The following is a 17,497-nucleotide window of genomic DNA, read 5'->3' as shown; positions in this document are numbered from 1 at the left end:
GTGAATGAAATGAAATTCAACGAGCCGTATATATTGAGTTTTTTTATAAAAAAACCAAAAAAAAAATCGAATTTTTGGGACGTCCGCCCCGACGTCCGTCATGTCGCCGCAATAGCGGACGTCCGCGCACAGCCGTGGACGACCTCTCGTCCGCAAGGGACGTCCGTCGTCCACGACGTAATAGCGGACTTCCGCCCCGACATCCGCTATTGTGGATGCTCTTATCTCAGTAAAAGATTAATAGGATACTATTTTGTACACTGATATGAAAATATATTCAACATCATCTAAACTTCATTCTGGTGGTTTTTCCCAATTTAGGTTTTGCATTAAAAAATCAACAAAGGAAACCTGAAAATGAATTTATTATGTTTGACTCAACAAAAGGAAAGAAAATCCTGTTTTATTTAACATAATCGCCGTAGCAATTGGGTGGCGCCTGCGCATTTTGAGCTTGTTTATTGGAATCATAGATTTGACACATTTACTCAAACATTGATTAGTTTGATTCAAGGAATGGCATGGCAATCACCCCACCATCCACCTTCAAATCAACCCCGGTGACAAGCGCCGCCTCATCCGAAGCCAGAAACGCCACCGCGTCCGCCACGTTCTCCGCGGTGACCGTTTCCCCCTTCAAGCTCATGTAGGGCCCAATGTACTCCTCCAGAGCCTGCGGCGTCGGCAGCCCATTATTCGCGGCCAGCGGCGTGTACACCATCCCGGGCGACACGCTGTTCACCCGAATCCCGTGCTTCCCGAGCTGCAAGCTCGCCGACCGCATCAGCCCCAGCACCGCCCGCTTCGACATCACATAGTCCGTCGTGTTCTGCATCGCCTTCTCGGCCGCCGTGGTCGCCGTGCAGATGATACTCCCTTTGGTTCCAAGCTCCACCATCTTACGCGCTGCGTGCTTCACGCACAGCGCCATGCTGCGTGGGTTCACGCCCATCACGCGGTCGTACTGCAACATGTCCAGGTCGAGGACGGTCTGGATGGTGGTGCTGACGACGGCGGCATTGCTGAACATGATGTCGAGGCGGCCGTACGTCTGCACCGTCCATTTTATCAAGATCTCCACCTGCTCCTCGTCGGTCACGTCGCAATGGAAGTAGCGGCACCGCTCCAGGCCGATGGCTTTCGCCACGACGTGGCCCTTCTCGGACTGGATATCGGCGATCACCACCGCACGTGCGCCGTGATTGGAGAAGACGCGGGCGGTGGTCTCGCCGATGCCGCTGGCGCCGCCGGTCACGATGGCTACTTTGCCCTGAAGCTTTTTCCCCACCGAATTGTTTGACATATTTGGGATTTTGGTGATGTGTTACTAAAAAACAAAGGACTTATGTCTATATATAGAATAGGAAAGATGGATGCAAGAATATTTGAAATGTTTTTCTTATAAGAGGACCAACTTATCTAGAATCAAATAGGCAAAGGGTTTGGCAGATTTTAGTTAAAGTGCCGATGCTTGCCCACTATTATTACGTTACCACCATGATTATATAGAGTGGGTTATTAAAGTGGTTGAATTAGTTCGAACATTTCAGCTGACTTGCAAATATATTAGAAAATTGAAAGGGTTGGACCAGAAAAGCTAAAAATTATTTGAATAATTTGTCAGAGTGCTAGAGCTTCCCAACAATAATTTGGTATATATATATATATATATATATATATATATATATATATATATATATATATATATATATATATATATGGAAGTGATCAATGTCGAACCAATTTTAAAGACCGAACTAGAGACCAAATTAGGGCCCTTCATTTTTTTTATCTTATGGTTAGGATTAAATTGCAATTAACTTAATATTTTATTCAATAAACACTTGCTGAGGGGCATTTTAGGAAATCAATTCTTAACATACATAACATGATTCTCTTTATCTTAATCTCTTTGAATTTTCACGCAATTTTTTTCAATTTTCTCGCAATTCACGATCTGCTCTGCGTCGATCTTCTTCAATCTGCCATCCACGATCTGCTCTGCGTCGATCTTCTTCAATCTGCCATCCACGATCTGCGTCGATCTTCTTCATTCCACGTTCAATTCAATTTCGCAATATTCACGTTCAATTCACGCTGCAGCTGGTGTTTCATTCGTTTTGGGCTCGTCAAAAGCTTTCAATTCTCTCGCAATTCACGATCTGCTCTACGTCGATCTTCTTCAATCTGCCATCCACGATCTGCGTCGATCTTCTTCATTCCACGTTCAATTCAATTTCGCAATATTCACGTTCAATTCACGTTGCAACTGGTGTTTCATTTGTTTTGGGCTCGTCAAAAGCTTTCAATTCTCTCGCAATTCACGATCTGCTCTACGTCGATCTTCTTCAATCTGCCATCCACGATCTGCGTCGATCTTCTTCATTCCACGTTCAATTCAATTTCGCAATATTCACGTTCAATTCACGTTGCAGCTGGTGTTTCATTCGTTTCGGGCTCATCAAAAGCTTTCAATTCTCTCGCAATTCACGAGCTGCTCTGCGTCGATCTTCTTCAATCTGCCATCCACGATCTGCGTGGATCTTCTTCATTCCACGTTCAATTCAATTTCGCAATATTCACATTCAAAGTGGAATGAAGTAATAATCTATTGGAATGAAGTATTTAACTATTGGAATGAAGTAATTAATCTACTTGTCACGCCCGCATTTTCTAAGGATAGAAAACACGGTTGATCGCGACTAGGGGAGGGTTAAAGAAGCGGGGAAGAAATGGGGGAAACAACACAACTCGACCATAGCTCGAAACAACTGGGAATAGCTCGAATAAAATCAGAGTATCTCAACAATCAACAACTCAAAAATGAATACTATCTCAACGATACAAGAACTCAAAAGAAAGACAACTACTTAGCGGAAGCATTTGAGAGAAGGAATATGCCGCGTGTGAAGACATGACACATTCTACACACTTAAATTTCTTCAACGGTCTTGCTCAACACCCACCTCACCCGTCACGCTCAACCTGCAATTTTTAAAAAGAAAAGCAGGGCTGAGTACTTGATGCACTCAGTGGACTCATGCCGAAAACATTTTATAAAAAGTATTTATCATGCCACCATTGAGTGACCTTGGGGTTTTAACTTTAAAAATCACCCAAGACACTAAAATCATTTCCATTGTAAAATTCGGTTGATCAACCATTTTCCCATAGCTATCTCCCATATCTGATCCATTGATGACAAAGAATGTGGCCACATTCCAAGTCACTAGACCGGCCGACCCAAAAGACGGCTCACGATCTCCATAGGTGTACACTAGCCTGAATATGGACTCACTCCCTAGACAAACCCGAATTCGATTATCCATTGATGGCAAAAGCCACATCAGATAGGTTCCATAGAATAAAACAAAACACGGCATGACAAATATTCATATCATTTTCACATAAAAATATACTTAGGGCATAGCCCTTATTTAAAAAGAAAGCCCACCTCGCTTACTTATACCACACAATCACGACTTTACGCAACCTTTTACTCTTGGTACCCTCGTACGTGCAAAAACCCTTGTCAAAATCACCACACAATCAGGTTTTCCATTATTACAATTATCATGCATGTCCTATCGTTCCTTTCATCGTTTTCTTAGATTGCCCATTCCCGAACGTTCATCAACATAAGGAAAAACATGCCATAATACTTCTCAACGTGTTACACATAATCATGCCATAGGATACCTTCTTAAATCATACATGCATCATATAATTCATTAAAACTTAGCAACAAGTGATATTTTCACCTAACAACAAAACTGGCAGAATTGCGCGGTTGGTTTGTAAAAATCATTTAAAATTCATCCGGTCTCCATTGGGGCTGAAACTTTTCCACAATACAGTAGACATATAAAATATCATTCAATTAAAATTTCACATCAAAATAATCTTTTTAGGTCGGTCAAATCGAAAACGTAACTCCCTGGTCGAGAAAAACAATTTCTGGCAGAACTGCGCAGTCAACTTCAAAAATTCACCAAAAATACATCTTTCGTCCAAATAGGTTGAAATTCACACACCACACAGAAGACACCTTAAGGTTTACTCAGAAAAAAGAATCGTATAAAAAGGAGTTCGTTTGGTCAGTCAAACATGCGTCGGAACCTACTGTCCGAATACTACAGATTTCATGCTCCAAAATTCGAGTTTTCCTAAATGAATGCAAGGAAATCAAGGCTGGGAATTGATCGGTGATTACCTTCTTAGGCGGCAGAAAACTCTTTTCTCCAACTCGGTTCTTTCTCTAAATTTTAGTTCCTGGTTTTTCTTGGTATTGAATTTATGTGTAGAAAGATCGTGGGATTGATTGGATATATATAGGCAGAACTGATAGATATTGATGGATTTGGTGGTTGGAGAGATTTTAGGGAGTATAGATATGGGGAAATCGTTTGGTGATATGGTTTAGAGAAATATATTTGACCAAGTCAACTAAGAAAAGATTTAATTAGATTTATTTGATTTTTTTTCTTTTTCTTTTTTTTTACGGGTGTTACACTACTGGATGAAGTAATAAACTGAAAACACTTCACACAGTCTATTCGTTTTAAATTTTGTACAAAAGTTAAACAAATTCAAATTCAAAGTGGAATGAAGTAATAATCTATTGGAATGGAGTAATTAACTATAGGAATGAAGTAATTAATCTACTGGATGAAGTAATAAACTGAAAACACTTCACACAGTCCATTCGCTTTAAATTTTGTAAAAAAGTTAAACAAATTCAAATTCAAAGTGGAATTAAGTAATAATTTATTGGAATGAAGTAATTAACTATTGGAATGAAGTAATTAATCTACTAGATGAAGTAATAAACTGAAAACACTTCACACAGTCTATTCGCTTTAAATTTTGTAAAAAGGTTAAACAAATTCGAATTCAAAGTGGAATGAAGTAATAATCTATTGGAATGAAGTAATTAACTATTGGAATGAAGTAACTCAAATTTTGTAAAAAGGTTTCGTACTTCATTACTGTAGTTATTTACTTCATTCCATGTGTTTTATTACTTCATTACACTCTGAATTTGGATTTGTTTAAATTTTTGGCAAACTTTAAATTGAATAGATTGTGTGAAGTGTTTTAGTAATCAAATATTTATTAGTATTTATTGTTCATCCCAGGAGGTTCATTATATCATTGTAGTAGTTTATTATTCATTAAACTACTGTGCGTGAATAAAATCATTTGAATTTTCTCTAAAATAGTCAACTATTTCCACTGTAGGAGAAAGTTGGTAAACCACACCATCCTCACTGTATAAACCCCATAACCAAATACAAACTCTCCATTTGAAAAAAGAAAAAAAATACAAACTTGTCCGGTACAAGAAATCATTCAAATTTGACACACCAACCCATCTCAATCGGCTGAGCCGTGATTCTGGGCACCGCCCATTTGTTAGGGCGTGGGGAAGGCCCATCTAGTGATTGCACAAATGTCCTCATCACCATGTCACCATGCCTCAACTACATCTTCCGAAACTCTTCATCCCTCTCCTCCGATTTGATTTTTCACCCCGTTGTGAGTTAAAAGATTTTCCCCTGTGTTATCTTCACCTATATATAAGAAACACATAACAACAATTCAACATTTGAAATATAGTTTATATCATCATTAAAATAGTTTGTAACATTATCATTAGGTTCTTTAGTTCACTACAAGTATACTTCCTAGCTAAATATACACATACAAAACATGTCAGTTTATATTACTTCATTTCATGTGGTTATTACTTCATCAAATAAGTTATTTAGTTCATTCAATGTAATTATAAAGGAAAATATGCATACAAAACAAGTCAGTTTATATTACTTCATTTCATTAGGTTATTACTTCATCAAATTGGTTAGTTAGTTTATTCAATCTTATTTCCTAGCAAAATATGCATACAAAACATGTTAGTTTATATTACTTCATTTCATGAGGTTATTACTTCATCAAATAGGTTAGTTAGTTCATTCAACTGTTATTTCTTCACAAAATATGCATATAACACAATTAATAAAATTCATACAGCACAGTTAACTTCATCTCATGAATTAGGACTAGGTCATAAATTTATTTTTAACTTCTGCCATAAGGATTTATTTGGCTTGCAGTACTGAACATCAAACGAACTTTTCTTGTGTTTTGATTTATCCACCGGTTGTGATTTAGCTACTGACCTACGAGTATATTTGACGCCTACGTTGACCTTCCTCCGCTCTGCTTCATGAAATAATTGGACGAAAATCAGAAACCAAATTACAAACAGATGAAGTAAATTAGAATTTCAAAAACTATAATGCTTCAAAAGAGTGTATTATTTGAGGCAGACGTTCTACCAGAACGCAATCACCGTCGTTCACCTTCCATCGACGATTTTCTTGTGTCAACCATTAAAATCAACAGCTAAAGTATTGTGCTTTGAAATCTGAACTATGAAGCAATGTTTCCAAATTATAAAGTAATAAATCACATTTAGAAGACGCATATCATTTTATGCCACATAATTCAAATGAGTCCAGAAATGAGCCAGAAGCACACATTAACCACATAAATTCGAAAAAAATGAAAAATCAAACACTAAATTAATAGCCTCATAAAATGATATAATAACCTCATGAAATGAAGTAATATCCTCATGAAATGAACTAAATCGATGATTTCTGTAGCCACACTTTTTGATATATTTCTCTTAAATATCAGAGAAGTAATGTGAAGTAATCTATCCTAGAGTAATCGATTTATGCAACAATCAAATGTTGAAGTAATCTCTCCTAAAGAAAAATCAAAGCCAAAAATCAAATGTGTATTACCTGAACCAGACGTACAGCCAGAATGTAATAGGCGTCCTTCACCTTCGGTCGACGATTTGTGTGTGTCAACCATTTCGAATTGACGCCGATTTCAGGTTAGGCTGAAGAGATGTCGATCTCGGCGGATGGAGATTTCCGAATCGGCTGATGGAGATGTTGAATCGAGGATGATTGTTGTCGATTTCAGTTGAAATCGGCCGGAGATGATCGATGGATATGCTGAATCGTCTGATGGAGATGCTGAATCGGGGATGGTTGTCGCCGATTTCAGTTGAATCGGTCGGAGATGATCGATGAAGATGAAGAATCCTTGATTTTTCAGAGAGGTTTTGAGAGAAGAAGAGGCGGGGTATGAGAATGAGTGAAATTTTTGTGATCTAAGAATTCTAAATTTTACCATAATTATAAAATGACTTAAATACCCCCGTGTTGAAGTAATTTGTGTATGTAATGAACTACGGAAATTTTCACTACATCATCTCATCTCATCCACTAAAAACTAGATCTAAGGGTCCTAATTTGGTCTCTAGTTCGGTCTTTAAGACTAGATTTGTGAATAATGGGACTCTATATATATATATATATATATATATATATGGTAGTGATCTATGGCAAACACCCCTTAACCAAATAACTAGAGAACAAATCACAACCACAAGATCAACAAAATCAAGGGCTATGGTTAATTTTCTAATTTAAGGAGAAATTAGTTCCCTCTATCACAAATTTACTTTACAATAACAATGTGGGGTATAATGGTCATTGCACAAAAAAATTAGATTATGTAAATTTTTACTTCATTTGAAGGTTAACTTCACGGACATGAAGCGAGTGGATCTGATCAAGGAGATCGCGGCGGAGTTCGAGCTGATCGCGAACCGGCTGTCGGAGACGGAGGTGGCGACAGGGGCGTCGGTGGTGGAGCTGGAGCCGCAGCATCTGGCGGAGATCGCGAAGCGTGCGCAGAAGCTGACCGGGTCGAAGAATGTGAATCTGAAGACGGTGATCGACAAGTCGCTGCTGCCGGAATCATCATCCGGTATGGGAATTCCGGCTCGAAATTGAGTTTAATTACTCTTAGGTTGCTGAATGTTGTATGTGAATTCAAGAATTATTGAAGAATTCGGAGCTCTGTTCATCAAAGCTAGAATTTGCCCGAGCAAAGGCGGCGATCGGTTTCAGCTATAAATACGGCGAATTGAGCTACAGAAATTCTTGTAATAATAGTAATTGAAGTTCATCCTCTTCTAATTCGGCTAAATTTTCATTCTTAATTATTTATTTGATTAGAGAGAAATTTGTAAATGCTGATGCTAGAAGGTGTTTGATCAATATGATTTTACTTCACTCTTGTTTAGAAAATGCTTCACTCTTGTTCACAAAACACATCACTCTTATTCTGATTTTACTTCACTCTTGTTCACAAAACACATCACTCTTATTCTGATTTTACTTCACTCTTGTTCACAAAACACATCACTCTTATTCTGATTTTACTTCACTCTTGTTCACAAAACACTTCACTCTTGTTCAGAAAACACTTCACTCTTGTTCACAAAACACATCACTCTTATTCTGATTTTACTTCACTCTTGTTCACAAAACACTTCACTCTTGTTCAGAAAACACTTCACTCTTGTTCACAAAACACATCACTCTTATTCTGATTTTGTCACGACCGCAACTTCCTAGTCAAAGAAAGCGCAGCTATTTCGCGACTAAAAATTCTAAACTGTCTCAACACATCCTCATAATTACGGAAATTAAGGAAATACTGTCTAAAAGTCATCAAAAAGCAAATTATTACATCAGAGTGAAAAGGGGGACATTGTCTTTACTGAGACAAAGCTAGGTTTATGCAGCGGAAGAGTTCCAAGACAAGTATAACATGTATGGAGACATACTATACTAGCTACCCTTCTTTCATTCCATCTTCAGTCCCAACACCTCCTCTGCCTCGATCGATCAACCTGCACATTAAGGAAAACAATATGCAGGGCTGAGTACTTGATATACTCAGTGGCTTATGCCGAAAACTGTTTTTCTTTTAATTGTCTGCCAAGCTGAGTGAACGCGGGGTTTTTTTCTGAAAATAAGTCCCGGTCACTAAAATCTGTTATTTCTTTCTGAAATAGACTGCAGTCTTTTAACTTTCTGATGATATACCATGTCAAGCTGTGTGAATCGGGAATGTGGCCACATTCCACGATCACTGGGTCGGCCAACCTGGCGCTAGCTCACGACCCACGAACCGGCCAACCTTGCGCTAGCTCACGGTCCCTATGTGTACACTAGTCCGAGTAGGATTTACTGACCTACTGGGACCCGAATTCGTCTTAACCATGAATGGCAATCACAAAATAAAACATGGCATGACAATTTATTCAAAAGTTCACACTCATTCTCATAGAGTTCTGTAAATAAAAAGGAAAGAAGCCCACACATAATGTAGGATAGAAAAGCCCACCTCGTTTGCTTAACTCTTTCAAACGGGTACTGTCTGACTTGAGATTTACTCGTCGGGCGACGACGCCCCTTTTCAAAAAAATAAGGTACTTAAATTAGGCTTTAAGTAATTATTCAAATCTTGCATGAATGCATGCCTAAGCGTGCTCTTTTATTTTAATTTCTGCCTTCTAAAAAAAATTAGAAATCTTAAATCTTTAATTAAATCGGCGATTTAATTTTCTGAAACGGGCATTAACATTTTCCGCATTTTTCTTAAGTATTTTTAAAATACTTTCTGTGACTATTAAAGTTAGCTTAATTCATTTATCGCAAAGCTATCCCACACGGTTTAATATTTCTTTTCTTCCGTTGCTTAGGAAATTAAATTCCATAGATTAAATTCTGTTATGAGCAGTGGCCCAATAATATTTAACCTCTGCGGCCCGAAGAAAAAGATATCAGGCCCGACCTGTTTTAACTAGTAGTGGCCCGTTTAAAAATTCTTTTCTCTTCTTCCTCCTTTTTTTTTTTACACAAGGAGCCCAAGTTTAAATAAATTGGCTATGGTCCAATTCGAAATACCCACCTAGCCCAGATTGTAAAATGGCCCAGATCCTTACTCTTCTTCTCCATCGGCCATTCCCCTTTTCCCCCAAAATCCCAATTCCAAAAGAAAGGAACCCTACTCTTCTCTCTTCCGCTTTCGACCTGGTCGGATGTCACCAGAGCACGCCGCCGCTCACAGGCGTCGCCCCTCGCTCCCCAGTTTACGCCAAGATCCCCCTCTTCCCTTTCACGTTTCGCTGAGTCCCTTGCGACGACGTCGGCGTTAGGATGCGAAGCCACCGCCGCCGCCAGCCGTCAAGGACGAGCAGCCATCTTGCTGCTGCCGTTGTCGACTCCTCGGCGGGTCTGCAGAGTTGTCGCCTTGTCTTCGGCGTCTCGAAGAACAGGGCCACCTCCTGCGGTGTTGCTCAGCCCGAACTCTCTTCGCCGACACGCTCGCAACTGTCTAGCGGCTTTCGGGATTCAGCCGACACTTGCTCTCGTCCGGCAGCCTCGACTAATAAGCTAAGTTTTCCTTCTAGTTCATAGCTTATTTCGTGGATTTCTAAAAGACAGTGGCTACGCGACAGTTGGGAGTGATGATGCGTAGTGTTTAAATGGTGTTTACTGCACTTAAATGTGGGAGCTCGAGTTACTAATCTGGGCAGCCCTTCAGGCTACGACATACTTGATTGAGCATTTTTGTTGTTGGATGCTTATCCTATGTTATTCCTGAACTAGATGGCAGGGGTGTGTTAAAATCATGCTGTCCTAAAAGGTCATTCTAGCATGCTTCGATTTTCTATATGATGATATGGAAATCAAAACAAGTTGGGACTGAGTGAGGTTACCTTCTCCTCACAATGCTATGCCTTCCCCTTCTGTTAGCCTTGATCTCCCCCACTCCTCCCCTTGTTGCTCAGTTTAGTGAGTATTTTGTTATGGGAATGAAGGGTAGAACCGAGGGGAGTTGGCTTATTTATGCCCAGCTTGTAACTGAAAGCTGCACAAAGGCTGTTCTTTTGCAGCTCTGCAGAGCTTACCCTGTTCTCTTGGCCTCTTTTGTAACTGATTCTGTTGTGTCATGGCAGTGGTTGTTCCCTCTGCAACTCGCAGGGATGTACTCGTGCATTTATTGGCATTGTAGCCTCTTATGTTAACAATTTGCAGGGTGTTTTGGCTCTTGTTTGTGACTGCCTACTCACTGAACTTTGTGTAACCTTTTCGCAGGTACTAGCTGGGGTACAAGTGGTTAGGATTGGAGTGAAAGTGCTGTGATTCTCTGTGCTTTGCTGCACTTGGCAGCCTGCGGTCTTACCCTTTTTAGCAAGTTGTTGGTCTCCAAACCTTAAAGTAGTGTTGCCCCTTTTCTTGTTTGTTTTGCCTATCAAATGCCTTATCTTGCTACAACATTTGCTTATTGTTCATTCTTGTTGTTCCTGGCAGGAAAAAGGCTGGCTACACAGGGCTCGTTTCCAATGCCCCAGCCCATCGGCCTCTCCGATTCTGGGTCGAGACGGCTCGCGCTGAAGGCCGATGAAGTTCACTAGGGACTCTTGATTGTTGTAGCTCGATATGAACTCCTTTTGTCTGCCTTAACAACCATGTAGTATCTAGAGTTGTTGGTGTGTAGTTCGTTTTTCCTTTAATTTCATCGTTAAAGATTGTAGTTCTAGTTTGAGATTCTGTAGTTTGTAATTTGTACCCTTTCTCAAGAAATAACAATACTCTTTTCATTCGATAAAAAAAAGTTCTAGCGTTTTATTTCATAACTCCCGAGAAATCTAAGTCTCGGCTATTACATTCTACCCCCCTTAACAAAAATTTCGTCCCGAAATTTTGTCTCGGTTAGGCAAAAAGCTGTGGGTATTTCTCTTTCATCTGGTCCTCGAGCTCCCACGTCGCCTCCTCGCGGTCGTGGTGCTTCCAAAGGACTTTCACTGTCACAATATTTTTACTTCGCAGTTCTTTAACTTTTCTGTCCAGAATTGCTTCTGGCTTTTCTTCATAGCTCAAATCTGGTTCTAACACCACCTCTTCTTGGTGCACTATGTGTTTGGGGTCAAACACGTACTTCCTCAACTGTGATACATGGAACACATTGTGAACATTCCCGAAACTTGGCGGGAGCGCTAATCTGTACGCCACAGGGCCGACTGTTTCTAGGATCTCATAAGGTCCGATAAAACGCGGTTTCAGCTTGCCCTTGACGCCAAATCTGGTTATCCCTTTTGATGGGGATACTTTCAGAAAGACCTTGTCTCCTGCTTTAAACTGTAAATCCGTTCTGCGAGCATCTGCATAGGATTTCTGTCTATCTTGAGCTTCCTTGATTCTCCCTCGGATTTGTCGGACAATTTCTATCATTTCCTCTACCGAGTCCGGTCCGAGAATCCTTCTCTCACCAACTTCATCCCAGTAAAGTGGTGATCTGCACTTTTTCCCATATAATGCCTCGTATGGAGCCATGTCAATAGTTGCCTGGTAACTGTTATTGTAGGCGAACTCTATAAGTGGAAGTACTGACTCCCAGCTCACTCCACGGTCGAGCACTACAGCTCTTAACATATCTTCCAATGTCTGGATCGTCCTTTCGGACTGTCCGTCCGTCTGTGGATGGAACGCTGTGCTGAAATTCAGCTGAGTGCCTAACTCTCGCTGTAGGCTTATCCAAAATCTAGAAGTAAATTTTGAATCTCGATCTGAGGTGATCGTTACTGGGACACCATGTAAACGTACGATCTCTCGCACGTAGATCTGTGCCAACTTGTCTGAACCGTATGTGATACGAATTGGTATGAAATGAGCGCTTTTGGTGAGGCGATCGATTACAACCCAGATGGCCGTGTTTCCCCGTTGTGATTTTGGCAATCCTGTCACAAAATCCATTGCTATATGCTCCCATTTCCATTCTGGAATCTCGAGAGGCTGCAACTTTCCATAGGGTCGTTGATGCAAAGCTTTCACTTGCTGACAAGCCAGGCATTTTTCCACAAATGACGCTATGCTTCTCTTCATGCCATCCCACCAAAATTGCTTCTTCAAGTCCTGATACATCTTCGTACTTCCAGGATGGGCAGTATAGGGTGTCTCATGAGCTTCACTCATGATCTCATTTCTGAGTGTCTCCTTATTGGGTACGCATAATCTCCCTTTGAAAGTGAGAGCATTATCCGCCTCTTCGTGGTAGTATTCACCTTTTCCCGTCCTTACTCTGAGACGGATCTTTTCTAGAGCGTCATCGTCTCTCTGGGCTTCCACAATTCTGGCTCTTAAATCTGGTTCTATGACCAAGGTGGATATTCTGCTGTCCACTGTCTCCGGGGCTCTTACTATTTCCAGTCGCATCTTGGCGAATTCCCGGATAAGCTCTTCCTCTTGTGTGAGGAAAACAGCTGCTTGAGGCGCTGTCTTTCTGCTCAAAGCATCTGCTACTACATTGGCTTTGCCTGGGTGGTAGTTTATACCACAGTCGTAGTCTTTGACTAGTTCCAGCCATCTGCGCTGTCTCATATTCAGATCCTTCTGTTCGAAAAAGTATTTGAGACTCTTATGATCTGTGAAGATCTCACACCGAACTCCGTAGAGGTGATGTCTCCAAATCTTCAGTGCATGGACCACTGCTGCTAATTCCAGATCGTGCGTCGGATAGTTCAACTCGTGCGGCCTCAATTGACGTGACGCATATGCTATCACCTTACCCCTCTGCATCAGCACGCACCCGAGTCCGACCTTCGATGCATCTGTATACACCACATAGTCGACTCCCGCCTCTGGTACGGCTAGCACCGGCGCTGTGGTCAACTTTTCCTTAAGCAATTGGAAACTTGCTTCACATTCTGGGGTCCAGTTGACTTTAACTCCTTTCTTGAGTTGTTGAGTCATCGGCCTTGCTATTTTAGAAAACCCCTCAATGAATCTTCGGTAGTATCCTGCCAGTCCTAGGAAACTTCGAATTTCATTGGGCGTTGCTGGTGACTGCCAACGTTGCACGGCTTCAACTTTAGCGGGGTCTACTCGGATCCCTTCTGCTGTCACTATGTGTCCAAGGAAATTCACTTCATTGAGCCAGAACTCACACTTGCTGAACTTAGCATAGAGTTTCTCGGCTCTTAACGTTTCCAAGGTGGCTCTCAAATGTTCCTCGTGTTCCTTTTCGTTCTTCGAATAGATGAGCACATCATCTATGAAGACCAGAACGAACTTGTCCAGGTACGGGTGGAACACGCGGTTCATTAGGTCCATGAACACAGCTGGAGCATTGGTAAGCCCAAAAGGCATTACCGTAAATTCATAATGGCCATATCTGGTGCGGAACGCAGTCTTTGGTATATCGTCTTGTCGAACTCTCAACTGGTGATAACCCGATCTCAAATCCATCTTCGAGAACACTCCAGCTCCTTGCAGCTGATCGAAGAGGTCGTCGATTCTCGGTAAAGGATACTTGTTCTTGAGGGTTATTTTGTTCAGCTCTCGATAGTCGATACACATCCTTAAGGTGCCATCTTTCTTCTTTACAAAAAGTACTGGTGCGCCCCACGGCGACACACTGGGTCGAATGAAGCCCAGGTCTAGTAGTTCCTGTAATTGCATTTTGAGTTCCTCTAACTCCCTTGGTGCCATTCTGTAAGGCGCCTTTGATATTGGAGCTGATCCTGGTTCCAGATCGATGCTGAACTCCAATTGCCTGTTTGGTGGCAAGCCTGGTAGCTTTTCTGGGAATACATCAGGATATTCTCGTACTATTGCCACGTCCTCAATTTTCTTGTCCTTTTTCTCTTCTTCGTTCAAAAAGACGAGGTACGCAGGGCATCCTTTCCTCATCATGGTTGTTGCTTGTAGGGCAGAAATAATCGATTTTCGTTTCCTCATGGAGATCCCATGAAACATTACGGGTTCTGTCCCAGGGTATTGTAGCGCTATCTGTCTCTCCTTACAACGGATTGTGGCGTAGTTCTCGGCTAACCAATCCATTCCTAGTATAATGTCGACGCTCCACATCAACATCACATGTAAGTTATGAGCTACTAGGTTCAGGTTTCCCATGGAAAATTTTATGTTTGAGCACGTTCGTGTGATATCTATCAGGCCTCCTACGGGTGAGGACACCCTCATACTATGTTCCATCACGTCCGTAGGCAAGTTCAAAGTATCCACACAAGATGTTGATATAAAGGAGTGTGATGCACCGGTATCAAACAAAAGGGCGATTGGTACGTTGAGGAGAGTTCCCATACCTGCCAAATTGCCTTGCTCCCGTTTCCCTTCCCCGGCCCTGGCCTGCTTCTGCTGCAGTGCGAAGGCTCTTGCCTGTGGGGGAAGTCTCGGGCGTAGCTGTCGCTGAGGACGTGGTGCAGGGGGCATCGCCTTCTCTCTCCTTGGTTCAACCTGGAGTGCCCGCAGTTGCGGACGCTGTCCTCCCATTCCAGTCGCCTTGCTCGGGCAGTTTCTGGCAAAATGTCCCTTCTGCCCGCAGTGGAAACATCCACCAGTCCCGGCCTTACACTCGCCGTCATGTCTCTTCGAGCATCTCGCACATAGAGGTGCCTGGGCTCCGCGCTCCGCAGCTGGAGTCGGGGCAGTTTGGTACCAACGGTTCTGCTGTGGCTTAGGGGCAAACTGTGGTTTCTTAGCATCAGTCGGGACTCGGTCTCCTTCCCAATTCCTCTTTTCTCGAGGGAACCGCTGCTGTGGCGGCGGTGGAGCAGTGGTGACATGTGTCGTCGGCCTCTCTTTGGGCATAGCTGCCTCAATGTCCAGGGCCCGGCCCAATGACTCGACATAAGACAGACCTCCATGACTGGCCAGAGCCATTCTTATTTCCGATCTCAGGCCAGTACAAAACTTTTCGGCCATTTTCTCGTCCGTGTCTACTAGTTCAGGCGCATAGCGTGACATGTCACAGAATAACCTATCGTACTCGGTCACTGTCATCTTTCCCTGTTTCAAACTGTAAAACTCCACCTCTTTGGCCTTGCGGTAGCTCTTGGGGATGTACTTGCCGTACAGCTCATTCTTAAACTCCTCCCAGGTCAGGTGCTCCAACTGTTCGCGAGTCATAACCTTTCGCCTAGCTTCCCACCAGAAGTCGGCGGACTCAACCAGCTGAAACTTTACACATGAGAGTCGCTCTCTGTCGGTGCACCGAAGAAAATCAAAGATGCGCTCGATCGCACGTACCCAGGTCTCGGCTGCAGCAGGATTCCCCAAACCGTTGAAGACAGGTGGGTTCTGTTTGAGAAATGTTTCTTCCACTCGCCTCTCCGGCACTGCAGGAGGCGGTGGTGGAGGAGGTGGCGGTTGTGCTCCTGCTTCCCCAGCCTGGTCTCTCCTAGGTACCTGCTCTGGTACTCGCGCGTACCTTCTCGGCCTGCCTGCTTGTCTTCTGGGAGGCATTCTGTTTATAACACGATATCAGTACTAGTTATTCACTTTCATCAATACAGAGTGTGTATCTCTTTAGGATTCATTTCATATCTTATGCATTTTCTTTCATGCATATACTTAAAATAAATCAATAGGAGCCATAATTTGTGCAGCGTCATATGCATTCATCATAGAGTGGAAAATTGCCTCTCGCGAGGTCTTAATATCTTTTACACATGACATCATCGAAGTTCTACAAAAGAAAGGAAACTAATCTACTAAGCTAGCACGGCTATGTCCCGTCTGACCGACCCCTACTCCAAGTCACTGTCGATCCACATCGGGTCGTCGTGGCTCGTCCCAGGGAGGGGCATCTCTATAGGTGACCATACCTCCTCCTCGCCCTCGGAGGCGACGACCGGCTGCGGGATCTCTGGGGCCATGTAAGGCGCCACTGGTACGTCGAGGTCGGAGACGAAATCCTTGTCCACATGCTTGGCGTAGTAGTATAGCCCCTTGTAGAACGCCTCATCTATTGGGTGGAGGGGCTGCTCCAACTCCTCGGGAAATGGCTCCATGGGTGGTGGAGAAATCTCTGGTGGTGGCTCGAGGGGCTGTGGAGGGTTGACCCCCACTATCTGGTCCGTGAGACTGCCAGTCTGTGGCTCCTCGTCGTCGTCATCATCATCGTCCCCTACTATGTCCTCCTCGGGATCCTCCTCCTCTGGATCCTCCTCCTCTGGATCCTCCTCCTCTGGACCCTCCTCCTCTGGATCCTCCTCCTCTGGATCCTCGTTGCCCTCTCCACCTCCTGTGCCACTCTCCATCGGCTCAAACTCGTCGCCGGACTCCGACACATCTCCTATCTCTGCCCTACTCCTGCGACGGCCGGGAACTCGGGACGACTGTCCCTCCTCAAAAACCCCGTCTGCCGCCCGCATCAGGGCCAAAGGTGGCAGGCTACGGAACCGCTCACTCCCCGGGGCCTGCATGTCTGGCGGGGGCCCGTTCCCAAAGTGGAAACACCCTGCCGAGACTGCACTCAAGAAGCCCGGCATGTCTCCTATCGGCTCATAGGTCGGAGGCCGCGAAGAAGTGTACAACTGGGCTGTGGTTGCCATCCACCCCTGCCACTCCGGTGGGAACAACTCCACCAGTCTCACGATGCCCTCGTAGGGTTTCACCCCATGCCAATTCGCCTCCTCCCATAGCTTACCATAATGGGCGACGAATTCGGCGAGAGTGTCCCCGTGGCAACGCCGGTACGTCCTGTAGTAACGTACCACCGCATCTGGATCAGCACCTGTCCGGAGTGGGCGTCG

General features: G+C 43.2%; 1 protein-coding gene across 1 annotated transcript; it reads right to left on the bottom strand.

Annotated features, from left to right (window-relative positions):
* Nucleotides 1–346: 346 nt before the first annotated feature.
* On the bottom strand, nucleotides 347–1,311 carry LOC121753743 ((+)-cis,cis-nepetalactol synthase NEPS3-like). Its single transcript, XM_042148991.1, has one exon. It carries the CDS (start codon nucleotides 1,301–1,303, stop codon nucleotides 500–502), a length of 804 nt encoding a protein of 267 aa, XP_042004925.1. The 5' UTR covers nucleotides 1,304–1,311; the 3' UTR covers nucleotides 347–499.
* Nucleotides 1,312–17,497: the final 16,186 nt, after the last annotated feature.

The sequence above is a fragment of the Salvia splendens genome, chromosome 11 (genome assembly GCF_004379255.2).
Source record: "Salvia splendens isolate huo1 chromosome 11, SspV2, whole genome shotgun sequence".
Taxonomy (NCBI): domain Eukaryota; kingdom Viridiplantae; phylum Streptophyta; class Magnoliopsida; order Lamiales; family Lamiaceae; genus Salvia; species Salvia splendens.
Note: the sequence above shows the minus strand (reverse complement) of the source record. Positions and strands in the feature narration are given on the sequence as shown.

Bases quoted from the DNA above. Each gene is read 5' to 3' on its own strand.
- LOC121753743 (XM_042148991.1), bottom strand. From the start codon at position 1,303: ATGTCAAACAATTCGGTGGGGAAAAAGCTTCAGGGCAAAGTAGCCATC.